This window comes from Gymnoscopelus braueri (assembly GCF_963280865.1).
Source record: "Gymnoscopelus braueri genome assembly, chromosome: 1".
Lineage (NCBI taxonomy): Eukaryota > Metazoa > Chordata > Actinopteri > Myctophiformes > Myctophidae > Gymnoscopelus > Gymnoscopelus braueri.
Genome location: NC_137603.1, coordinates 21131198 through 21157792, shown reverse-complemented (window position 1 = coordinate 21157792; position 26595 = coordinate 21131198). Strand labels below are relative to the sequence as shown.

Here is a 26595-nt window from a genome sequence, read left to right as displayed (position 1 = left end):
TTTTCTTCAAATCCCTGAGGATCTACTGGAAGGTACAGAGTACCACAACTGCTTTATTACTGACAGCTGTCACTCACTGGAGGTGGGAAGTGAAGTGGTTTCAAATGTTTTCTTATCCCCTCTTATTTCCATGATCTTTTTCTCCCGTGTTTGCATAGTGAACATTGCTCATTTGCAATACACTACATGTGATAAAAAATTATACCCTATTCAACCGCTTAGCCTACCCCAGGGGTCTATTGGTCCGGTCCTTTTTACCTCTTCACCGAAACTATCTACAAGCTCACAACAGTTGCAATGCGATGTTCTAAGCTTTTATCTCGGCCATGTTCTGATAATGTTTGCCTATTTTCACCTTTTATGACATGCCCAGAATAGGGACACTGTGGTAGGTTCATGTGGTAAACAGAAGAAGGTAGGTGTTTATTAATCAGCTTCTTCCAGCTGATGGCTGCTCAGTGGTGCTCAGGGAGGAGCTGCTAGGGGTTAGGCGTCTTGCTCAGGGTTCTATCTTTTCTGGGCCCACTTGAAAATCTCGAAATCCGCTTGGATCAATGGAACTAACATACAGTAGTATACTTTTAAGTTCCTAATTACATGTATCACAATGAAAACACATTTTTCAAGGTTTTAAAGTAAATATACCATGACATACATTTGACATTAAATGTTTATATTAACGTTATAACATCAATACAATCTTAGTGTTTTGCCAATGAATAGGGGGCCCACTTGCAATATCCCAATGGCCCACCAGTGGGCCCGGGCCACATGGTTTAGAATCCCTACTTTATACAACAGAGGGACACCTTTATTCACTGTAAATGAACTGTTGGACTAAATGTACTGTTCACAAAATGAACGGGTGCTTTTTGAAGGATAGTAGTTAATCTGTGGTTGCCAAAAGTATATTCCTTGTACAGAGTGATCTTCTAGTCAATTGGATTTAAAAAGCACATTTTAGAACAGCCAAAGTGCTGTTCTGGGGTGTATTGTAGAGATATTCAATGATTCATCGCAGGTTGGCTGGATGGATGTCATTTTGAAGCATAAGTCTTTGTTTCATTTATGAATCATGAAAACGCCTCCGTCCTCGTATTTCTTACACTTTCAGATGAGGCCATCACTTATCAACCCTCATCGTTTCACTGAACTCTTTGTCGTCTTTCTCTCTGTCTCATTCCATTTTTCGTCCTGTCTGTTCCCACCTCTGAGTCTGTATCTATTTTTTTCTCTATTCCTCCCCTTCTCATTTCCTGCTCTTATTCATATTCACTTGAACAATCACTGATAACAAGGACCACAAGAAGGTCCACCTAATAAGACACCATGAATAATTAATATGTTCTTGTTTCATCTGGTGGATTTGTTGTCTGCTGCTTGATTTGTGGTCTTGTAGCGTGTCTGTGATGTTTGTTTACTGTCTGTGATGTGGGAGATGATGGAGACTTTCAGATCAGTATAAAAAAAAACAATCAGACCCCATCTCCTCTGCCACTCTCAGCTCTTTGATGTTCTGTTGTTGCTGAAATTGTCATTAGCTCCAAAGCCAGAGAGATTCCTCTGTAAGTGTTGTTGTAGGGAGATACAAGAGAGAGAGAGAGAGAGAGAGAGAGAGAGAGAGAGAGAGAGAGAGAGAGAGAGAGAGAGAGAGAGAGTGAGAGAGATATGAAGGATACAGGGACACAGACAGACAGATAGAGATCTCCATAGGGGCATAAAAGGGACACAGACAGACGGACAGATATGGAGATTTGCAGTTTATAAATATGATTCTGGACAACCATCCAACCATCCAACCATCCAACCGACTTCACACTCGGTCCCTTGGGTCCTCAGCGATACACATGGCAAGTTTGAGGACTGTCGGTGGGACGGTTCTCGAGATATGTGGGGGACACAGGGACGCGAGGGAAACATGGACACACACACAGAGATTTTGCGCATTGAGACTAGGTCGATGCCCGTTGGGAACGATGTCCCCCAGTTCGCAGACTGTCTGTCTGTCTGCCTGCCTGCCTGCCTGCCTGCCTGCCTGCCTGTCTGCCTGCCTGTCTGTCTGTCTGTCTGTCTGTCTGTCTGTCTGGCTGTCTGTCTGGGGCCCTTTTATGCCCATATATGGAGATTTATGTATGTCTGTCTTGTGTCTCTTTTATGCCCATATGGAATTATGTCAGGCTTTCCCAAATACGGAGTCGAGGCCAGACTATGAAGTCAGCACTATGACATCACATGCAAGGCAAGTTCGAAGTCAATCGGTCGGACGGTTCTCGTGATACGCTGGGACACACTCACACACACGCAGGTATTTGCGTAATAAATAACTTTTGATTCTCTTGATTAGCTTGAGTATTTAATGACATCATCATACGTATATTGCATGATGTCAAATACTTGAGTATTTGACATCATGTAGTATTTCATGGTGTCATCATTCATTAGTGCGTGCATTTCATAGCGCAATTGAAACTGTCTCAATATATAACTGTACTACCATTCCACTATTTATAGAGACTGACGCGGTGCATACAACCAATAAAACTTAATTTGCTTTTTCAAGGTTGAGCGGTTTTGAGGTGTAAACAGGTAGAAAGAAGGAAGATACGTTGAGATCCCAGAGAAAGGCAGCAGTGAAGATCCACCACAAACAACGGGGGAGAATTAACCCTATTCTGGGACAGGAGAGAAGCCATGGCTAATATTGTGGTCCAGAGGATCAAACGGGAGATTAAAGATGTTCTTAAAAGTGAAGAGACAAGTAAAAACCAGATAAAGGTAAATTTAGTGGATGAGAACTTCACCGATCTGAGAGGGGAGTTTGCGGGTCCACCAGACACACCATATGAAGGTGGAAGGTACCAGCTCGAAATACAAATCCCCAAAACCTATCCATTTAACCCACCAAAGGTGCGGTTCATAACTAAGATATGGCACCCAAACATCAGCTCTGTGACTGGAGCCATATGTCTGGACATTTTAAAGAACCAGTGGACGGCTGCCATGTCTCTGAGGACAGTGCTGTTATCTCTACAAGCTCTCCTTGCTGCAGCTGAACCAGATGACCCACAGGATGCAGTCGTAGCAAGCCAGTACAAGCAGAACCCAGAGATGTTCTGTCAGACGGCAAGGCTGTGGTCTCACGTGTACGCAGATTCTCCTGTTTCCATTCCCGACTACACGCAGAAAATAGACAAACTCTGTGCTATGGGCTTTGAAAAGAATACAGTGATAGCGGCTTTGTCTACAAAATCTTGGGATGTGAAAACAGCGACAGAGATGCTCCTCAGCAACTAAGACCCCATGCCAGGTTGACGATGCCCGAAACCCTCATCAACAGCATCAGCTCCTCCCAGTTGTCATTTCACCATTTCTTTATATTGAAATGCCCACCAACCACATCGTCAAGCACATTCTCACTCCCAACTCGTCACTTACTGACGCTTGGCCAGGACCCCATTAGTGTCACTGGGTCAACGCACTGGATACCCTGTAGCATCGCTTTTCACTGTTCAGTGTGGTCCGAGTTACGTGACACATAATGGGGACCATGTAAACTCAACATAAAAGGGGGAAAAAAACACGTCCAAGGCAGGTGTGCCGTCAGGGCACGAGCAGGTTATGATCTGTTTTTGTCAATATGGTATGCCCGGGTGTGAGAGTATACAGACATACATCGTGGAAATAATCATTTGGGTGGATGGCAGCTGAATGATTTCAGCTGTTGTGAAAGATTAGTGTGTTTGAGTCTGGGGCTAATCTCGCAAACCACTGGAATGCTCTTTTTTTTTTTGTTGTGTTTTTTTCTTTTTCATACTGGATGTCAAATCTTCCCATGTCTGATCTTCCCCAAAATGTTATCATACATTGAGGGGCCTCGAAACAACTACTGCTTCTACTTTACTGGCACCCGTTCTATAGAGAGAACTATAAACATGCTAAAAAGGCTCATCCAGTTCTATAGCAGTCACATGACTGATTCTGGATGTTGCATTAGAAGAGTATTTATTAACTTATTTTTATTTTATTGTACAGAACAATCACCTCTAACCATAACCATACTGTAGGTTAGAGGCCCTCAAAAGGGCTAATATAAGTGGAAGATGATGTAGAATTTATCATTGAAAATCTGAGTCTGAAGATACTCTGACTCATTCACACAATACAGCTGGAGGCGATCAGAACCTGGACCATGTCACCTCTCTTTTTTTTTCAACACTCTGCAAATGACACTTCATTATTGGACGGTGCTTTATTTTTATGCCACCAACCCCATTTTGCATTTAGCCATTCGGCCAACATTTATTGTCAAGTACTATGTGCCATTAGGAAACACATTATAACTGATTTCAACCCTATCAGTATGCAACTCAATTGGCACTGAGTCAACAGATCGCTTGGTGTGGGCACTCACTCAGCTATCGCCAAGCCCACTTCTGTCGGTGTGCATGCCAAATGTCAAAAATGAATAAAATGTCATTAGAATACCTTTGCTGTTGTTGCTCCATTGTGTGAAAGAGATGCATAGACTTGGTTACCAGGAGGTGTGGTTATGAGTAGACCCATTGCAGAAGTGTGTTGGAAAGAAAACAAGACCAGGAGACCTGGTTCTGCCAGACCCCTAGTGGTTGAAATCTGAATGGCTGGGTAGGAAAAGAGGGACAGACCGACCGACAAAGCCTCCTGTAGGCCGACCCCCTGGGTCTGGCAATAATCAAGCTGACCATGTCCATGCAATATACAGAACACAATGTCTTGTATGAACTGACATTTACAGTGTTGAGGCTGGAATTCCTCTGTTACCAGATAACAGGCCTATTCAATATTCGATGCTGTTGGGGCCAAACCAACCTGCTATAACACAGAAGCTCAGTGGACAACAGTACTACGGTACTGTAGTGTTGTAGTATCCTACTGTAGTACTGTTTGACTGAGCAACTTTCACTTGTAGTTGAGTAATATTTGACCTGGAGTATCTATGCTTTGACTCAAGTACTGGGGTCCAGTTTGTCTATCACTGGGAGCAAGAACGAGACGAGGATTAGATGGACAGAATGACAGATGTGCTGAGACATCAGAGGTGCTTGAACATCACGCTTCAAAGGACCAAAGACATGCAGTTTGTTCAAACAGCGGAGTTTCTCACATTTCTTTTAAGTGGTGTGATTGAAATGGGGCCAGACCAGAGCGAGTGAGAAGAAATGAGGACAGCATGATATAAAATGATATAACGTACTCAGAGATGGTAAGAAAGAGGCATGAAGTTCTATAATAGGAAATAAATAGAGAATTTTAGACAGAAGTGTCACAATTGGTCACACTCGAACACAGATAACGAGAGCAAAGTGGTCAAGTGTTAACAATCACAAAGCCATGACAGTGCACAAATGTACCAAGGCACAGTATCAAACAAACACAAGACAACATAAAAAATAAGAAGACATTGTGTGCATGCGTGCGTGCGTATGTGCATGCGTGGGGGTTCTTACATTGTGAAATCCTCAGCATTAACTTAACTCACATACATGCCATGTGGACCTACTGTACCGATGTACATGTTAACACTTTCGCACCTTATGCTTAAGGGATATTACACTTTCAAACATGTTTGAGGTCATTTTAACATCTACTCTGGCTTGTGTGAACACCCCAGACAGTATTTAAGTTGCTTGATTCAGTATCTAGATATTTTCTATGTTAATATTTTTAATATTTTCTATATTAATTTTATCAGACACACCCCCTTCCTATACAAACCCATCGTAACTTCAAACTCCATTTTAACCATGTTAGATTCATTACAAACACCCGCTCTTGGTTCTGGCTACTGATATTATACTTCTAATACGTGAGGGTGCCGTGTGTTTTTTATGAAAGTATTTATTATGAAAACAATTGAAAATAAATAATAAATGAAAAAAGTTATTGAAAAGATACGACCCCCTCACGTATTAGAAGGACAAACAAGAGTTACAAAATTGTTTGTAGGCTATAGGAAGGGGTGTGCCTGAAAAAATGAATATCAAATATCTAAATACTGAATCAAGCAACTTAAAAAACTGTCTGAGGTGCTCACAAAAGCCAGAGCAGATGTGTTTGAAACATGTTTGAAAGTGAAATATCCCTTTAACCTCATATACATACTATATTTGCTGGTCTTATGCCATGTGTATGTATACAGTATGTAGATAACTTGATTTCTTCATGTTCTCTTTGACATGCATATTTAATGTGGTGTTTTTTTTCTCCCTGCTCTCCCTTTCCCTGACCCACTCTTATCTCTTTCAAAAACAACAACAAATGTCAAAGTTTGCACAAAAAAACACAGACATTTCACCCACTTTACAACAGTAAACCAGTAAAGTTGATTCTGATTCTGAACTCTGAAAGTATAATGAATGAACTCATAACTGTGTTACAGAATAGAGAAATGTGTTGTCTCCACGGTACCAAAACTAGTGAAAGTAGCCGATCTACAAGCTCACAAAGCGTTGCTATCCAAAAAGTTGTGAGATCGTAGATCGGCTATTTTAACAATGAAGAACGTCATACATTGAAAATAACCAGTCTCAAAAAAGCATTTCATGTTATCTTTAAAGGTATCATGACATTCACTTTTACACCACATTCAAAGTCTTTGTCCTGGTCCTTCAAAAGTGTACAAAAAGTTTTAAGTGAAAATTCCATTCCAGTGATCAATGGCAGGTGTTTTTTCTCTCACATTTCTAAAGCCTTTTCAACTGCAATGAAAAAAGAAATCTTTGCCTGCGGGTGTCGCTGGTGAGGGATTTTTCCTGTCAATCATCGCCTCTGCTCCGCCCCCCCCAAAGGAAAGGATAGGGGAGGGGAGGGGCGAGGAGGAGAGTGGGCGGGATTAATCGACTGTGACCTCACTGTCGAAGGGCCAAGCTCAGATTACTTTTCAGCCTAATTATTCAGAAAACCCCAGACCACAGAAAATCCACTGAATGTTCTAAGTTCAGGTTTTTTGGGTGTAATTGAGGTCATAAAACCCCAAATAAAACATTGAAAATAAAAAAAGTGAAAATGAATGTCATGATACCTTTAACAATTGAACAAGTATTATTTGATACAGTCATGTTGTGTGCAATGCCATTGAAATGAAGTCCGGTGAAAAAGGAGCTCACACAGATGACACAGTTTCACGCAAATTGCTCAGATATCCTTGGTGTAAAGGTTTTTCAAACTGCTCAATATGGCGGAAAAAAGGGCGGAGCTTACTGGTCAAAGTGATAGTTGTTTTCCTCATGAGTCAAGGCACATGTGTAAGCAAGTTTCATGGCTGTAGGCCAAACGAGGCATGACTTTTACCTGTTTAAAGTTTGCGTTTTCTAAAAATTGCTATAGCGCCCCCCTTTGGCCAATTGGATTAAGATTGGGTTCAGTGATATTTGGAATGACCCTCTACATTACTGCAAAGTTTCAAACAAATGTGAGTCTGCATGTGTTAGGGAGAGACGAATAATTTTCATAAAACTGCAATATTCATTGGCTCATTAAAGCTTAATGTTTTCATTTATGGAAAATCCGCCACTAACGTTTTGTCGGCATAGGTCCAAAGTACATGTGTAGAACGTTTCACGCAAATTGCTCAAAAATCACTGCAGAAACACAGGTTTAAGTGTTTTTCAAACTGCTCAAAATGGCGGAAATCTAAGGGCGGAGCTTACTGGTCAAAGTGATAGATGTGTTCCTCATGAGTCAAGGCACATGTGTAGGCAAGTTGCATGGCTGTCGGCCAAACGAGGCATTACTTTTACCTGTTTAAAGTTTGCATTTAAAAAAAATTGCTATAGCGCCCCCCTTTGGCCAATTGGAGTAAGATTTGTTTCAGTGATATTTGGAATGACCCTCTACATTACTGTAAAGTTTCAAACAAATGTGAGTCTGCATGTATGTGTTAGGGGCAGATGAATAATTGTCATAAAACTGCAATATTCATTGGCTCATAAAAACGTTTTCATTTATGGAAAATCCGCCACTAAAGTTTTGTCGGCATAGGTCCAAAGTACATGTGTAGAAAGTTTCGTGCAGATTGCTCAAAAATCCCTGGAGTATAGTTTTTTCGCTGCTTTTCATATAATTCAAAATGGTGGGAGATCTAAAGGTCAGAGGTCAAAAGTCAGAGTGTGAATTTCTGTGAAAGTTGTTAGGCATGTGTGTATCGAAGTCTGATTGGCTGTAGGTCAAACAGGGCATGAGTTGTACCTGTTCAAAGTCAATTGAGTGCTATAGCGCCACCCTTTGGCCAATAGTTGTGAGTTTCATGTCTTAGCCGTTTGGCATAGCCCTCTACCATATTGCTGTAAAGGTTTCGTAAAAAGTGACCACACGGTTAGACCAGAACTGCAAAAACGGCGGAAGAAAAAAGCCAAGAGTTTCAAAGAGGTTTCGAGCCTAGGCCTCGAACCCTCAACAATAAAATGGAATGCAGCCCAAAACATAGCAGAGGACAATAAGAACTATTAGGCCCACTAGGCCAAAGAGAACATGTAGTTGTAAGTGACAAAATGCATGAAGTTTGCAATCACTGACCTAACATTACAAAAAACCTTTATATACATGTAATGCTCCTCTATTTTGAATTTGAACACACACACACACACACACACACACACACACACACACACACACACACGCACACACACGCACAAGCAAGCAAGAAGAACAGATGTCAGCTTAAAAACCTGCAATGTGAAATATCCACAATGCATGCATGCATTGTGTGTTTGTTCTTCAGTTCCTTCCTTTAGATATATGCAGGGCCGGACTGGGACCAAAATTCAGCCCTGGCATTTTTGTCCGGACCGGCCCACCACCTCCCGGCCATTTTTGGTGGCCCAGCGGCCCACTGGCCTCGAAAAGACATCACCAAAGAAATAGAGAGGACAGGGGGGACTCTGAAGTCAAGCAAAAGACTAAGAACCTGACACTCCCTGCAGAATGTGACACAATGATTAATGGAGAGAACGGAGGCCTTAAATGTCACACTCCTGTTTCTCTCCATGCAGTTCATTTGAAGTGAGCTCTGTGACACGCAGTATGAACACAGAACCATACTGACTCTAAACTCTGAATCTGATGATGATATACAGTATGAATGGGTGACAAAATAGCAAAACCTGAATAAATGAGTGGAGAAATGCTTCCGTACGGGTGTACTGCAGGATTGTGATACATGGCAAGTAAAAAAGTGACTGAAAGAGGGTTTGTTATTTTGCTTGGATGGTAGGAACTTCAGTCACAAACACTGCTCAATAGAGGGAGAGGGAAAAGTCCTGACATCACTCGTGAATCCCCTGGAGAATAACATTGGGTCATCTTAAAATCGTCTCATATCAGAATTGTGGTCCAAAAATAAACAAATTGTCCCGGCGCTATTGTCAGGGAGGTGGCTCTTTATCGTTTACGATAGTCAAGTCACTCATATTTGATACAGTCTGTTTCTGGTGAAAATTTAATTAATTTGGCGGCGGTAACATTAGCGTTTTCTCGCCGTCAGTTCATGCTTCATGCCCATATGAGTCAAGCCAAGTTCTCATTTGTTTATTTTTGGAACACAGTTCTTATATGACGCAACATTACAGTACACATCTATGGGAATTCAGAATGGGGGGGAGGGGGGGGGACGTGACCCAGGTAGGATGCGTAAATTACGTCAGGCTTCGGTGCTCTATAGGCTATGTTTCAATAGGAACAGTGAAGAAAGAGACATCTAGGGGAAAGACATAAGCAAAAAGGGGCCGAAATGCATTCGTTTCAACATTTTTGTCTCCGCCAGGCCGAAAGGCATGGCGAGAGAGTATGTTTTGCCCCCTGTCCGTCCGTACGTGCGTCCGTGTGTGTGTGTGTGTGTGTGTGTCCTCTCTGTCCGTTAGCAGCTAATCTCCGGCACCGTTGGCCCGGTCGCTGCGAAACTGTGCACACCCACTCCCTGGATGCCAATTCAGAACCTCTGCCTCACGTTTTTCACATGGGCCTGTCATAGCTCCACCAGGAGGCCCATTTGTGCAAAACCCATTTTTTTCCATTACTCCTACAGCTTTTATCCAAACGTCATGCAAATCGGTACACAGTATCTCTATAGTCATGTGATCAACCCGGATCTGTCCCATTTTTCATATTCCATCCTCATTGGCTAAGGTTGGCTTCCAAAGTTTGCAGGATTGGTCCGTTTTGAACAAACTGCCTCAAATCATGAACGCAGCTTGCCATTTCCATAAAATTGCACACGCACATTCCCACTAGACCGAGGAAGAAATGCCTCTTGAAAATGTTTAAATCAGCCTCATGGTGGCGCTATAACAGGCCAATTTGCTTTTTTATCTATAACTGCACCGATCTGCGAGAAACATTGCACGCACACTCCCTAGAGGCCAAGGAAAAACATCTGCACTGCATTTTTCACATCTGCTTTTTACAGCATCCTGTGGGAATGTGTGCTGATTTAGAATGCTGGTATATTTCATACCGTCAGTATCACATCACCCTACATAGTCAGAATATCTGCAATGTTATCCTGGCACGTGAGTGTGAACACAAATCGTTACTATACCGGTAGCGCCATGACAGTGCATCATGACGGTGGTTATAAGAGTCATGGTTAGTCTATGATGGTTCTATAAACTGTTCAATCAACAAAATATTTCAGAAAAAGTATGAGATTTGCTGTAAAAAGCTATTGTATTACGCTGCATCTACACCAGACTTTTCAAAGCGAGCGTATGCGTGGCACGTACAGCACATTTGTTTAGATCCAATTGATATCAATGATACCGGCTACGCCAGGCGAGCGGATACGCGAGTCCCGCATACGCAGGCTTTAAAATAGGACTGGATCTAAAAGTGTGCGTGTGCGTATATGCGCGTGTGTGCGCAAATTCTCTGATGTAGATCGGCCGTTATGCGTAATGGGTGAGAGAATGAGAAACCATGTGTGTGTGTGTGTGTGTGTGTGTGTGTGTGTGTGTGTGTGTGTGTGTGTGTGTGTGTGTGTGTGTGTGTGTGTGTGTGTGTGTGTGTGTGTGTGTGTGTGTGTGTGTGTGTGTGTGTGTGACAGCAAGGCTGCCCCCAACCATGGCAAATCTGAACAAAATGCTTCCTAAGAGTGGAAACATAGCTTTATTGTAGGTGAATAAACCCCACATTACAAAGACAATTTTGTGGGCAGGTGCATGTGTGGCAAACACCAAGAGAGCAGTATAGGCCTGAATGCTTGACCTCTCAGTCAGTGGGTCCGGTGGCTCTGTCATGCTGTGGGACGCATTTTCCTGGCACGGTTGAGTCCACCTGTCCCCTTAAAGGGAAGGATCATTGCAAATCAATACAAAACGTAATGCTATTTTGAGTGATCACCTTTATCCTACGATGAAACATTTCTATTCGGATAGGAGTGTTGGTTTCTCCTTTCATTACAAGGTTGTTTGAACCCATTTAACAATTTCTTCCATTCCAGTATGAACTTCAGACATCTGTAGCATATCGGGCTGTAGCAAATCCCCAGCCGGGTTCGGGAATCAAACCCGGGACACGCTGTCAGGCATTAAAGCCTTTGTGGCACGTGCCTTAACTACTTGGCTACCAGTGCCCCGGCTAATATTTAATGTTATTTTTATTTCAATGATATCTTTCATAAAATACAATACCAAAAGTTATTTATATAGTTTAATTAAATTTCAATTATTTTTCTATTTTCAAAATAATTCTAAATGATTGAAAATAGCTTACCTACAAGCTCACAACGCCTCGCACTGTGAGTGTGTACAGTAGATTGGCTGTTTTTGCTGTGTGAAGTATTAAGGCTCATGTGGTGAACAACAAAGGCTTTACATTGAACAAAGGGCATGAATAGTTGATAAACTAAATTATTACTGAAAACACCTCTACAAACAAACAGAACAGGCTTTGCAAAGGGTTCTAAGTGGTATGTGTGTTTGTGTGCGTGTGTGTGTGTGTGTGTGTGTGTGTGTGTGTGTGTGTGTGTGTGTTTACACAATACGTACACAATACTTGTGTACTTTTACTCAAGTACATTTTTAATTCCAGACTTGTACTTGTAAAAAAGTATTTCTACATTGCAGTATTGATACTTTTACTTAAGAAAAAAAGTGTTAGTACTTTCCCACCACTGATTATTTCTCTCTCTCTCGCTCTCTCTCTCTCTCTCTCTCTCTCTCTCACTCACACACACGCACGCACACACGCGCGAGCACACACACACACACACACACACACACACACACACACACACACACACACACACACACACACACACACACACACACACACACACACACTGTATAATCAAAGGTGTTCTTTTAAGCTGGGGGGCTGGGGGCTTGTCAAAGTATGACACTGTAGTGTTAACATCAAAAGCCAGGTGCAGAAGTCCACTTTTAATGCTGAGATAAAGTCGGTTCGGCTCTGTCCAGACAACAATATGACGTTCATTCAGAGGTTCAGGGGTGCCGTCCTAAAGTTGGCTGTATGGTGCCACGGAGATGTTGTTTTGACATTCCAAACTCATTTCGCCGTTCCGCTGTGTTTCCTTATTCATTCAGCCCAGCTTCAAGTTCATTTTGTCGGCAGTGAAGCCAAGGAAACACCGGTACTTTGGAAGAGACACAAGCAGGGCCGGCGCGCCCCATTAGGCAGAGTAGGCAGTTGCCTAGGGTGCCACTAGGGGGGGGGGGGCCCACCAAGCATGCCCCCCAAAAAAAGAGTCCTACTCATATATACATATTTTGATAGAATTCATTGAAACATCTCCCTCAAATTCGCAAGTTTTGACAAATCTAAGTTTGGGGCATCACAACACACCCCTCTGCACTGTTTTTTGGTTTAGCCCAGACTGTCTCCCATTCGCGTGCCGGGTGCCCTGCTATGCAGGCTGGGGAGGAGGGGACTCCCTCTTTCTTTGGTGTTTCGACCAGTTTCCTTGGTGTTTCGACCAGCTGCTGCTGAAGCAGGGGCGGGGTTTGGGCAAAATGCCCTGTGACTGCAGGTTGTAGATACTTACTGACATGAAGCCATATGATATTTTTTGTGTATTATTACTAGGCCCGATCCGAGGTTGGTCCAGAGAGCACTGGCCTAGTCACTCTGCACACACGTCATGCGAAGTCCGGCCCCTCTGGCCTCTCCTCTCCTCTCCTCCCTCCCCGCTTTTCTTTGCGGCCCTAACCTCTAGTCCCAACCTCCCAACCTCCCAACCAACCTATGTCATGTGATAAAGAGGTCAGACTTCCTGTATCTGGTTACTATGGCAACCTGCCAGATCAGGCTGAGGGTCTGAAAGGCAAATCAGAGAATCAATTAAGCCGAGAGTCTGATCACTGATCGAGGTGGGGTAAGATGCCTAAAACATAGCCATAGCTCTGATCAACAGTCTGTGGCGGGTCTTGGAGGCATGTGGAGTGATCCTGTGCTTGCGAATCCCGGACGAACTTTCGGAGCTTTTGTCAATTATATAGTAGTAAGATAGTAAGATAAGATAGTAAGATAAGATAAGATAAGATAGTAAGATTAGATAAGATAAGATAAGATTATGAAATAGGAATGATTTAAATGTGTGTGTGTGTGTGTGTGTGTGTGTGTGTGTGTATGTGGGGGGGGGGGGGGTCCAGGAAAAATCTTGCCTAGGGCACATGAATAAATAAATAAATATAAATTAATTAATTGATAGAAAGAAAGACCGGATTGGTGTCACGCCCATTCACTGTGCGTACGATGCGACACCCTCACTCTCACAGACTGTCTGGCTGTTTTTCTTTTTTCCCCCGTTCCATAACATAAAGCTGCCGATTTCATCCCAATAGTGTGTAAAGTAGTTTCAACTAGGCTACCTGGCTACTTCTATTTCCAGTAGTATTTCAAAATAAAACGTGTGTTGAATTATAACACATTCCAAGTATAGATTTAATAAACCTCTTATTTTGAAAGGAATCGTTTTGAAAGGAAACAGACTTCTGGGGGCCGCTTGACTAACGTCAAGCCTACGTTCTTCTCCCACTCCATGTTGGCTTGAGTAAAAAGTAAACAACACACGGACGTGGGACAAGGGACATTATGGAATATAAAGACTTTGGGGCAAAAGTTCATATTTACCACCATGCTCTCTGAAACCAAGACAATGTGGGCCTATGGAACAAAAGTGTGTTCTCTTTCTTCATCTTTGCAGAAAGTGAGTAAGTAATGAATCTAATGCTGACAGTGGTGGAAAGTATTTTAAGGTATTTTTACTTGACTGGAGTAAGCATCACGGGTGAACTGGTTTTAGAGTATTTGCTGTGTGAAGTGGGGTCTGCAGCGACTCTGCTGTGTGAAGTGGGGTCTGCAGCGACTCTATCCGCTCTGCTTCGGATAGAGTGTCAACTGTCTCTCGCTAACTCTGGCTTCTGTGCAGTCGGGCTGGGGAGTGGTAACAGAGAGCCAGCGAGGGGCTGTGACGCGTTATTGACGCGTTAACGCATGACCGAATTAACGGCGTTAATACGTCAATAACGCGTTAACTTTGACAGCACTACTTCTGTGTCTTTCCTCCAGGATCCATCTCAGATCATGAACGCAGAAGCCACGTCCTAGCTCACCGGTCACAATGACATCTATGTCATTCGTCCTTGTTTTTTTTGGTCAATTATTTTTATAGCATCACTAGTAGGCTATACAGTGCAGAGCGCTGGTGTGTCATGTACTTCTAATTTAGTCCATCTACTTCCTGTAAGTAGACTTAAAAATAAAACCAGTTGATTAATCATATTACGGGAGGCTCTTATTTTGAAATCCGCCGTTTTGAGAGGACATTTTCTTCTGTTGCTAATAAGCTACTATGACGCTTTTTCAATAGTAAACAAGAAATCACGTGGATTACACAAGATTTTGGCTTAAGTTCAAATTTATAATATGAAAACCATGCTCCTGTGACTTAAACAATGTACACTGTTTGGAAGTGTGTTAAACTCTTTGAACCTCTGAAGCATTAGGTGAGTGGTGTTAATTATCTCATGCTGGCTAAAGTAGCGCCACGGTTTTTGATTGATTGAATACTTTATTTAACAGTTTACAAAAAAAGCACAGAAAGTACAGTTCTATACAAGGGATGTTAAAAAGGATTAAACCCAAGAAAGCGCTATGGCTTGTTTCCAATGGGGTCCTGTCGGTAAAGAGACGTCCACACATTTTGTCTTGCACCAGCGACTACTGGATCTGCAACATAGCTCTTTGATACAGTAGTGTTGTGCTCCGAACTTTATGTAGTCCTACACAGGATTCTTGTCAATTAAAATAAGCAGTCGGCCGTCATGTAGTTAAGGGATTCATTGCTTTTAAATATACAAAAATTCATATGGCTCTGTTGCACTTCACTATGTAATGTGCTCTAACTCAGCGCTGAAAGTTTCTAAAACACTTGCAATTGTAGCCTCCAATAAGGTCAAAAAGACCTATTTTCTATATAAAAACTAATTGTCGACTAGTCTCATTAAACTCCCGATTCTGATTCGACTAGATAAATCCTGAATCTAGTGTGTGTGCATGTCAAGTGCATTTACTATGAAGGAAACATCACATGGATGCACCTGGGACTTATCATCAGTGTTGTAGCCTGGAGTCATCGGGTGTTTCGGGTCTCGCAACAACATACACCCTCGCCCAGGTGACCCAGCCGGGGTTGATCAAGGCCCGACTTACGTCCCAGTAGCTACCCACGATCAGTCCTCTAGGGAAAGACAGGGCCACTCAGTCCACTTCTCCGGAACTAATCTGTACTCTGCCGGGACTCGGGGAGGCTCTGGCACGTGGAGGGACTAGGGCTCTGTGGGTTGCCTCCTGGTCGGGCTCCTCCTTTGTCTCACCAGGTCCAGGACCTGAGCGCTGCACCTGACTCCCCCCGATCCAAACATTTCCTTCTGGCGTGACGGTGTCTTGGGCCGTGGTGGTACTGCAGGCTCCACTTGCGGCTTGCTTGAATGGCCCTCCTAAAGGGTTCCCGTGGATTTGTTGGGCTTCTTCCTCACGGAAGACACAGGCTGGGGTGCCAAGCCATACTGCTCCCGGCATGGGGGACAGCGAGTGCATTTTCCGGCAGCGGCTGCTGCCGCGGAGCTGCCGGCGGCACCAGCTTTGGGAGTGTGCTGCGTTTGTGTAACGCAGTCCCCACCAATATTATTTACGATTCTGTGCCTATCGGTACATAACTCGGACGGCGCTTAGTCGACTAGCAGACCATTGGCCGGTCGTCGCGGGCACTCGCGCCTGGAGGCGCTCGGGCGCGACTCCTTGGCCTCAAGGACTGCTGAGTCGGCGCGCCTCCGTCATGGTCCAAAACTATACTTTATCGGCGGAAAAAAGAAGTTGACTGCCGCTCCTCCACCGGCAGTTCCGCGGCAGTTCCGCTGCTGCCGCTCCTCCACCGACAGTTCCGCGGCAGTTCCGCTGCTCCGCCGGCTGCTGCCGCTCCACCGCCGGCAGTCACTGCCGGCAGCTGCTGCTCCTCCACCGGCAGTTCCGCGGCAGCAGCCGCTGCCGGAAAATGCACTCGCTCCTTCTGCCCGGCATACCGTCTACATTCCGGCTTTCACCCGTCTCTCCGGTGGTCACAAACAGTAATGAGCTCTCATTGTGCTCTAAATCAATGGTTCTCAAACGCTGCAGACCCCATCTGAAAATATTTTGGGGTTCCAGCCAGGGAACCCATTCCAGGGAACCCCAAGATCGTTGAAATGTTTCTAAATTATTCCAAAATGTTAAAGATTTTTCAAAATGTTTCGATAATAGCCGATCTATAAACAACTGTGAGCTTGTAGATTGAAATAGCCAAACTATTGAGCAGGTTTAGAGTGTTTAAAGTGTTTCTCACTTTACTGTGGACCCCCTGGAACCCCCCTCCAAGGACCCCTGGGGGTCTCCGGACCCCACTTTGAGATCCACTGCTCTAAATGTTAATGTGGCAGAGTCCATCCACACACATGCACGGGGAGTTTCTCTTTACAGGCCTGCCAACTCCTCTCAGCCAGCCCTTGTGGGTTATCAAAGCAGACACTTGGCAACCTACTTTCTAAAGCAAAGCATCTGCCCATTCGGAGGCAAAGGGGGCTAACGTCAGACTATATCATTCTTATGTTCCAAATGACCTTGGCATCAGCATACAGCAATATCTGATGCATGGCTTTTAATCATAAGCGGGTGGGTTTGGGTGGGGCGGGGGTGAGGATAGGGGTATTACTGCAAATCAAGTTTCACCACAGAGCCACAGAGCCTTGCAGCAGCCATTACTAAAACAAAGTCACCTTCAGATGTGAGCTTGGCTGGCCATTACTTCTTAAAGGGGGAGGGTTATTGATATTCTGTTTGGTTAGGAGTTGCTTGCTGACATTGCAGGTTTTGGAGTTGGGTTTACAATTGGAAGAGGAAGCAATGCAAAGATCTTAAATGTTCCATCTGTAGCCTACTGTAGTATACAGAATGCTCTATCTGTCTGTCTGTCTGTCTGTCTGTCTGTCTGTCTGTCTGTCTGTCTGTCTGTCTACTTGCACATGTATCTGCCTTCACATTTACTGTCCCTATCTTATTGCTTATTTGTGTGTGCGTTTGTGTGTTAGGCTGGGTGCTGGATCAAAACTATAACATGAAACAACAATAAAATCTGCACACCACAACACAAAGGAGATGATTTTTTTAAATTATTAACGACACCAGCATTGTTTTTTTGTATATTTTGTATGTAATGTAATATTGTAATGTCTGTGAGGACAGGGTATTCAATTTGTTATTGTCTGGACTGATTGATTGGCTGAAAGGCCACAGGTGTGGGGCTCATCACACACTGAATATATGCTGTCTGCGTCTGCACGGCTTGAAACATCACCAATAAAAATACCCACGAGGGGAGCAGTATTCTGGTGTGTGGATTTTATTGTTGTTTTATGTTGTCTTAAACTTGTCTGTCGAAAACTTCAAATAAAGATTTGAAAAAAATAATAACTTTAATCTATAGACGTCATAGACTTGACCACATGTTCCATCTGGCTTGGAGGAGATATGCATTCAACTGAATGCACCTTTTGAGACCTGCCATTAGGCTGCGCAGAAGTCCAAATATTGACATATTTGTTTGTGCTACATATGTGTTACGTCACGTCCCACAACATATCAGTGGTTCACAGCAGTTATTGTCACATTTGGAGAATATGAAGTGTATTGATAAGTGAGTGATAGACACTCCCACAAGTATTATTATTATTATTCTAATATATAATAATAGTCGACTAGCTGTTCTATATTCTATGTAACTGTTTCAGGCAATGGGAGAGCAACTACAGTAGTAAAGATGTCTAAGTCAAATGGCATCTGGATGAAACGCTATTCAGAGAGCCAAAAAGAGACGGAAATGTTTACAAAGTACCACAACTGGGCTGAGGAGAGAGATGAACTGCTTCAAAAGTTATTCGCTGCAGAGCAAAAGATTAAAATGATAGAGAATTCTCTTTTGAGCACAATAACAGAGAACACAAAATACAAGTTACAGGAAATGGACAAGTTGCAGACAATGGACAGGACGCTCAGAGAGTTCGAGATCCAGGAAATGGGAAAGACGCTCTTACAAAACCAAAAGCTGCTGGATGAGAAGGATAAAGAAATCACTGCCCTTAAAGAGAGTCTGTCTGAGAAAGACAACACCTGGAAAAAGGAGATTGAGCTGTTGGAAGGCCAGTGGAAAACTAAAGATTTCATGTGTCAGAAAGAGCTCGGGAAAATGATCAGTCAGAAATGGCAGAAAGAGGGACAGGGACTAGCTGGAGAAAAGGAAGATTTGGCTAAGAAGAATGGGCAACTCCAGAACCAACTGGAACTCATCCAAGAAGAACTGAGAACCAAAGAGACTGATTATTTAATGGAGAAGGAGAAATGGGGGACTGATTATTTAATGGAGAAGGAGAAATGGGGGAGGGAGAGACAGGAACTAGCTGGAGAAAAGGAGGCTTTTGCTAAAAAGAATGGAAAACTCCAGAACCAACTGGATCTCAACCGGGAAGAACTGAGTACAAAAGAGACTCTTTGGTTAATGAAAGAGGAGAAATTGGGTAAGGAAAGACGGGGCCTAGCTGGAGAAAAGGAGGCTCTGGGTGATGAGAATGGGCAACTCCAGAATGAACTGGAACTCACCCAGGAAGAACTGAAAACCAAAGAAAGTCATTGGTTAATGGAGGAGATGAAATGGGGGAAGGAGAGACAAGGGCTAGCTGGAGAACAAGAGGCTTTGGCTAAGAAGACTGGACAACTCCAGAACCTACTGGAACTCACCAAGGAAGAATTGAGAACCAAAGATGCTCTTTGGTTAAAGGAGGAGGAGAAATGGCAGAGGGGGACACAGGGACTAGCTGAAGAAAAAGAAGCTTTGGATAAGAGGAATGTGCAACTACAGACCCAGCTGGACCTCACCCAGGTGGAAATGAGAACCAAAGATGATTGCTGGTTAAAAGAGGAGGAGAAATGGGGGAAGGAGAGGTATGGAGTAGTTGGAGAAATGGAGGCTTTGGTTAAGAGGAATGGGCAACTTCAGAACCAAATGGACCTCACCCAGGAAAACCTAAGGACCAAAGGTACTCATTGGTTAATGGAGGAGGAGAAATGGGGGAAGGAGAGACAGGTACTAGCTCGTGAAAATGAGGCTTTGGTTGAGAAGAATAGGCAACTCTGGAACCAACTGGACCACACCCAGGAAGAAATGAAAACAAATTATGCTCATTGGTCAATGGCAGATGAGAAATGGGGGAAGGAGAGACAGGGACTAGCTGTGGAAAAGGAGACCTTTGTTAAGACAAATGAGCAACTCCAGAAGAAGTTGGACCTTATCCAGGAAGAAATGAGAACCCAAGATGCTCATTTGTCAACGGAGAGGGAGGAATGGGTTAAAGAGAGACAGGGACTATTTGGAGAAAATGAGGCTTTGGTTGAGATGAATGGGCAACTTCAGAAGCAGCTGGACCTCATCCAGGAAGAACTGAGAACCAAAGATTGTCATTTGTCAATAGTGAACAAGGACTTGGTTTATGAGAGACAGGGACTAGTTATAGAAAAGGAGGCTTTGGTTAAGAATAGCCAACTCCAGAAGCAACTGGACCTCACCCAGGGAAAACTGAGAGAGAGAGCCATAGATGCTGATTATTGGTCAATGCAGGAGGAGAAATGGGGGAAGGAGAGACAGGGACTAGCTGAAGAAAAGGAGGCTTTGATTGAGAAGAATGAGCAACTCCAGAAGCAGCTAGACCTTATCCAGGAAGAAATGAGAACCGAATATGTTAATTGGTCAGTGGAGGAGGCCAAATGGTGGAAAGATAGACAGGGACTAGCTGGAGAAAATGAGGCTTTGGTCAAGAAGAATGAGCAACTCCAGAAGCAGTTGGGCCTCACACAGGAAGAACTGGGAGAACTGAGAACCATAGACGGTAATTTGTCCGTTGAGGAGGAGAAATGGGAGAAGGAGAGACAGGGACTAGCGGATGAAAAAGAAGCTTTGTTTGAGATGAATGGGCAACTCCAGAAGCATCTGGACCTCACACTGGAAGAACTGAATACCAAAGATGCTCATGTGTCAATGGAGAAGGAGGAATGGGTTAAGGAGAGACAAGGACTAGTTGCAGAAAAGGAGGCTTTGGTTAAGAAGAATGACCAACTTAGGAAGCAACTGGACCTTACCCAGGAAAAACTGAGAGAATTGAGAACCATAGATGCTGATTCGTCAATTAAGGATGAGGAATGGAAGGAGAGACAGAGGCTAGCTGGAGAACAGGAGGCTTTCGTTAAGAATAGGCAACTCCAGAACAAACTTGACCTCACCCAGAAGCAATTGTATCATACCCAGGAGGAAGTGAGAACCATGTTTATAACAGTGCCAAGAAAACTGTACCACTACAGAACCAAGTGGAACCTCACCAAGGAAGGCCGGAAAACCAAAGACACTCCTTGGTTAATGGAGGAGAAATTGGAGGAGAGACAGGGACGAGGGGGAGGAAATGAGTTTTTGGCTGATAAGCATAGGCAACTCCAGAACCAAGCAGACCTCACCCAGGAAGAACTGAAAACCAGCAACACTCAGTGGTTAATGGGTAAGGAGAAATGGAGGGAAGAAAGACAGGGACTAGCTGGGGAAAAGGAGGCTTTGGCTAATAAGATATGGAAAACTCCAGAAACAAGTGGATCTCACCCAGGATAAACTGAGAAAAGATGCTCATTGGTTAATGGTAGAAGATAAATGGATGAAGGAGAGACATGGACTAGAGACTTTGGTTAACAAGAATAGGAATCTCAAGAGGAAACTGGACTTCACCTAAGAAGAATATGCAACTACAGAACCAAGTGGATCTCACCCATGAAGAACTGAGAATCAAAGATGCTCCCTCCCATTAGTGGATATGCAGCTGCAGTGCCCTCTGCATTCTACACAGTTGTTTGGTGGTGGTGATGGCTGGAGGCACCGCGAAGGAATTGAAACCTAGACTCCACAGTGGTTGGTGGGCAGGAAGTCTAGCCCTGCACCACCCTGATGCTCACTGCCTTTTTAGGAGGCCAATTCCGTAGGTACATAGGCACCCAATTGTACCCTCTGTTAATTTTATTATTCCACCAATTTTCGCATAACCACCCAGTCGCTTATTCGCAAATCTTTGCAGAATTATGGTCATGCTATAACAGCAAGGATACTGCCTTTGTCCAAAGGGAGGTCCTATAACAATTAATTGAACAAAGACAACATTTTAACAGGCAAATTGTGCCTTTTAAAATGTCACATTATCGGATGCCGTGTTTTCAGTTTCACCAACACTATTTCAAGAAATTCTTTAGACATATTTTTTCAGCACAAAATCTTTCTACGTACAATATATGGATCTAAAATCTCAGTTTAAAAAAAAATTGGTTCCATGAGCCAATAAATATTGTAGAGTGTGTAGCCTTTTGCAAATGACAAATGGTTTGATGAAACACCACAGAAGTTTGCATGCTCATCGGCAGACATAGGCAGAGGCTGGCCTATGAAAAAAGAATGGGGATGGTAGAGAGTTCATTTCTGTTTAAGGCTAACCTGCCACACCCATTTTTCGTACAGTGGGTAGAAGCCCTCCTCTAATCCACTGGAGGAATATGAAGTCAATTGGCTTCATGGTGGCACAATGATCAATTTTTTGCAGTTCAGGGTTAACTGCCCAGTCACATTTTTATGAAACATTGCAGAATAATAGCTGATCATGCCAAAAAAATCTGATTAGCCAAAGGGAAGCGCTATAGCAATCAACTGAAAAGGCATGTCTCATGCCCCATTGACCTTAGTTAGGTATGACATGTTGTACACCTGTACTCATGCGGAACGAAAGGAACAGACATAAGTAGAGGCTGGTATTCCATTATTAATATATTAATATATTGGCTTGTGGGTAGACGGTGGTCGGTCATCGTGATCGTGATGTTACTTGGTGCAAAGAAGACAGTGCTTACGTCACAAACGTAACATGCTCATACTGTATGTTATAGTTATGATGCTTGCAAGCAGTTCAAGCTCACCATAACCTGAAGAAGACAACGCCAGTGCAAGATGCCAGTATCGTCCCCTCCATTACAGTCCTCAATGTCAAACTGGATGTTATGGATGAGTTCAACTATCTGGCAACAACCTCTTGCTTGACATTGAACTTGATAAGCAGCTCGGGAAGTCAAACACCATCATGGTGTGTGGGAGAACAAAGAGCTGACAGAACACACCAATGCACCTTACTGAAGCTCAACACCTTCCCCTTTCCCTCAATTGGCAGGACCATACAGCAGGGGTGGGCAACCTTTTTCATGCATGGGATCTACTTTGCCTTTTCTAAGGCTGGAGTGATCTACCATTGCCAGCTAAGCTGACCATGAACATACCCACTGCTTAGCTGCTTATCAGAATAATGCAAACACAGAATAAGCCCAGTCATTTAATATTAATACGTCAAAATAAATTTGGACAATCTGAAAGTTTCATGAAAATCAAGAAATTAATGGATGTCTGTGTGTTTAAAACCGTCTACTTGACCTACTACTAGTACAAAAAAAAACATGCATCAAAAGGGGTTCCGTGGCCTAATGCATATTAAAATGTTTTTTTTTACATGAAAAAGGTTGAGAAACACTGGTCTAAAGACTCTCTAAACAGCTTACTACTGGAACCAGACAAATTGGTCTGCCCTTACTTTGTTTCAAGGACGATACAAAAACTACAATGATCAGGAGAAGCCGCCTCACAGCAGAGAAGAGGGTACGGAATAAGCACACTGCAGCAACCCCCTTGAAATCTAGTCTCCCTCATGCACATTGGACTGCACAGCTTTAGCAAACGATGCAAAGACTTTTAGACAGCACTCCAGAGGCGCAACAAGCATGGTCTCCTGAGACTCAGCTGCCAATGATGATCATGGTTCCACAGCTGTATCACCTGTGGCTGGTCTGTTTTGCTCAGATAATGTCATGTTCTGATGTATTGGATGCTGCAATTTTGTCTTTTTTCTCCTTTTTTATACCGTTTTTCGATTTCCTTCCACAGAACATGATAGATGTGAAAATAATATGTGTTAGTGTAGGGCCCTAAAGCCCTACTGTATGTGAACCACAAACTGCTATAAGGACTGAAAATAAATCAAAATGTAATCAAATTTGTATGTGTATTTCACACACTGAAATTGTTATAATGCCAGTGCAATTTGTGAAAAAAGAACAGCTCATCAGATAGTATCTTTTTGATTTTATACTGTAACTGTACGTGACAAAATCTCTACTAATCTAATCAAGTGGGACGCTTTCACTCTATTCTATCATACCACTGACAGAGAAATAATTTTTAATAGCTGCTGCATATGATGCTATCATGAAGTATGAAGCATGGACGGGTGGATTGGGGGATTACATTGCATCATACCTAGTTCTTTTGAAATAAACATGGTTTATTAGCACATCAAAAGTTTTGCCCACTCTCCTATACATCGAAGTGGGTAGAGTTTAGATCCCATAGACAAAAGACAGACAACGAATGCATTCTCACTCCTTGCATTAAATGAAATGTCCTTCAAGATGGCATAACTTGGGCCATAGGCAGGAGGACAGAGGAATGATGCTAGAAGTCATGACATTGAGTATTGAGAAAGGACCAGGCATCTTTGAATGTGGGGGGCACCTTTTTTAAACCTGAGTTGGCCTGGTCTGCCCCGACCAAAAAGGATAGTAATTTTGTATTTTAAAACAAAATGCCAGTCGCCTTAATGTAGTGTAGACTTTATATTAGAGGACAGGAAACAAGGCCAGAAACCGGTGAGGAGGCAATTATCCTGTATGGTTGAAGCAGTCTTTTTTTTAATATCTTATGTTTAAGCATACAATTGTAATATACTCTTGGCAGGAAGACAGGATCAATGAGAGCTCAGTGAATCAATGCACACTGGTACAACGTATAGTAGGTCACGTGTATTTATTTAGCATTCAGAACATTCTGTTGCATATGAATCCATACAACACATTTAGCGACCCAGAAAGGTTCCTTGATGATTGCAGTGTAACCAGGGTTTCTTTTTTTCAGGAATCGGAGCAGGATACAGAATAGAACTTTCAGGGGGAAATGTGACCTTTCTGTCCTGCCTTTGTAGAAACAAGGCCAAGTCCTGACAGAGATCCAGCTGTCTCAAATGATATAAAGCTTTTTCTGAATTCATACCAGAAGTGATGTGCTGCTTCCACGTTTTGAGAAAGTGATCGCAAAGTCTATGGTGAGGACAGTCGCTATTCCCAAGGCGGCAGAAGGCAGGGCCAGAAAAAAGTGGAGTGTGCGAGGTGCACAGTGCTGCGAGACATAGCAGCAGCCAACCAGAAGCACGCTGTGCTCTTAAGTAGGTGTGGACTAGGTGTACAAACTCAACACCTCTGAACCAGAGTCCTGCACGGGTCCAATTTTGAGAACCCGCGCCCGCCCCGCCCGTCAATACTCAGATCCGTAGACCGACCCGTCACCCGTGATTATTTCAAAATACGAACCAGACCCGCCCCGCCCGTCAAATAAACGACCCGTTGTCTGCCCGTTTACCCGTGTAAAATGTAAATCCTATTCAAAAGTGTGTTGAAACAACAGCGCTACATTCAGTGGTCAGGTTTATACAGAAATCAAGTGAAGACGGAGGAGCGAGCTTAAGCCACGCGCGAACGCACATCTACGCAGCACACATGTGTCGTTGTTTACGTCAGCAGATAGTTTTAATTTGAAGGTTTAACAGGATGTTCAATGTGTTTTTGTGAGTTAAGAAGAGTTAAACTGACCAGCATGCTCCATGCAGTTGTGCTGTGTTAAGTTACACAAGTGACGTTGTTTGGGCGGAAACAGTGCTCTCTGATTTTCACAATAAAATGATACCCGCCCGCGATTAGTTCAGTACCGCCCGTGCCTGTACCCGTGATCTTATCAAAGTAACATTTTCACCCGTTTTCACCCTTCAAACGCGGGTACCCGTCGGGTATCCGCGGGTACCCGGCCTGTTGCAGGACTCTGCTCTGAACAGACTAAAGTAGTGAGTAGGCCTATTGATAACAAGAGTTTTAAACTAACAGTTGTAGAAAGATTACACATCTAAATGGCCAATATTTCCTAACTAAAAAAAATAAGATGCCAGAGACAAGCATCGAGTGTCTGTACTTCTCTCTGCTTGTGAGCTCACCTGTTTTGCTGGCTTGATCCACTCGGAGCAGCGGAGCTCTGTCTGGACCACAACTCACTTATTCACACAGGGTGTGAGTGAAATCAGTAGATAGTGAAATGTGGTTGAAATTGTTGCTGGTGTGAATAAAGTGTCAACTATGATGTCACTAGCCTGATCTCCATACTAATCAAAGTGTCCATCACTGTCAACGTGTCTTTGAGCAATACGTTTGACTCCTACCTGCTTTAAAGGCTTCAGGTGAAATGTTAACAAGTCAGTTCTTATAGAAGGTTCCTCTGTGATGTTTCCCATAGTAGAAACCCTTTGAAAATCATACAGCAAAGCTGTATTGTGAAAGTTTGGTGGCTGGACGTCTTTGACGGACGGATAGATTATTTCTCTTTTACTCTAACAGACAATAAAGGTTAATATGTTGGATAATTACCAAGGTCTGGCCGTGTGACCTCATTTGGTTAAAGTTTAGTCATGTTCATATGCCACGACAAGCCATGGTCCAATGCATAATAAATAAATAAATGAATAAATAAATACATTAGTACATTAATACATTAATACATTAATACATTATACATTATACATTAATACATTAATGCATTATACGTTATACATTAATACATTAATACTTTAATAATAACAACTAGAAAAGTGCACTCCTCAGAGCGCAGATCTCCCACAGGCCTACCAAGGGCTGTGTCATTCATGGGGTGCAGCTGTCAGGTATAAGGAAGCTACGGGGGAGTTTTCAAGATAGATGGTGCAACTATTCACTTTTGTGATGCCCCTTATGGGAAGAAGTGAAAGTGCTTTTGGAGGTGTGCTCTATGCAAGCCCTCAACATGTGATTCCAATGTTGGGA

At 43.2% G+C, this 26595-nt stretch overlaps 1 protein-coding gene across 2 annotated transcripts; it reads left to right on the top strand.

Annotated features, from left to right (window-relative positions):
* Positions 1–2681: 2681 nt before the first annotated feature.
* On the top strand, positions 2682–3294 carry LOC308082782 (ubiquitin-conjugating enzyme E2 K-like; the record flags this gene model as incomplete). Of its 2 annotated transcripts, none has more annotated exons than XM_080424793.1 (2): positions 2682–2907; positions 3091–3294. In XM_080424793.1, 2 exons carry the CDS (start codon positions 2692–2694, stop codon positions 3292–3294), a joined length of 420 nt encoding a protein of 139 aa, XP_080280919.1. The 2 variants fall into 2 exon arrangements, with proteins under 2 accessions (XP_080280919.1, XP_080280918.1); XM_080424792.1 differs by having other exon boundaries at positions 2692–2754; positions 2908–3294.
* Between the last annotated feature and the right edge of the window lie 23301 nt (positions 3295–26595).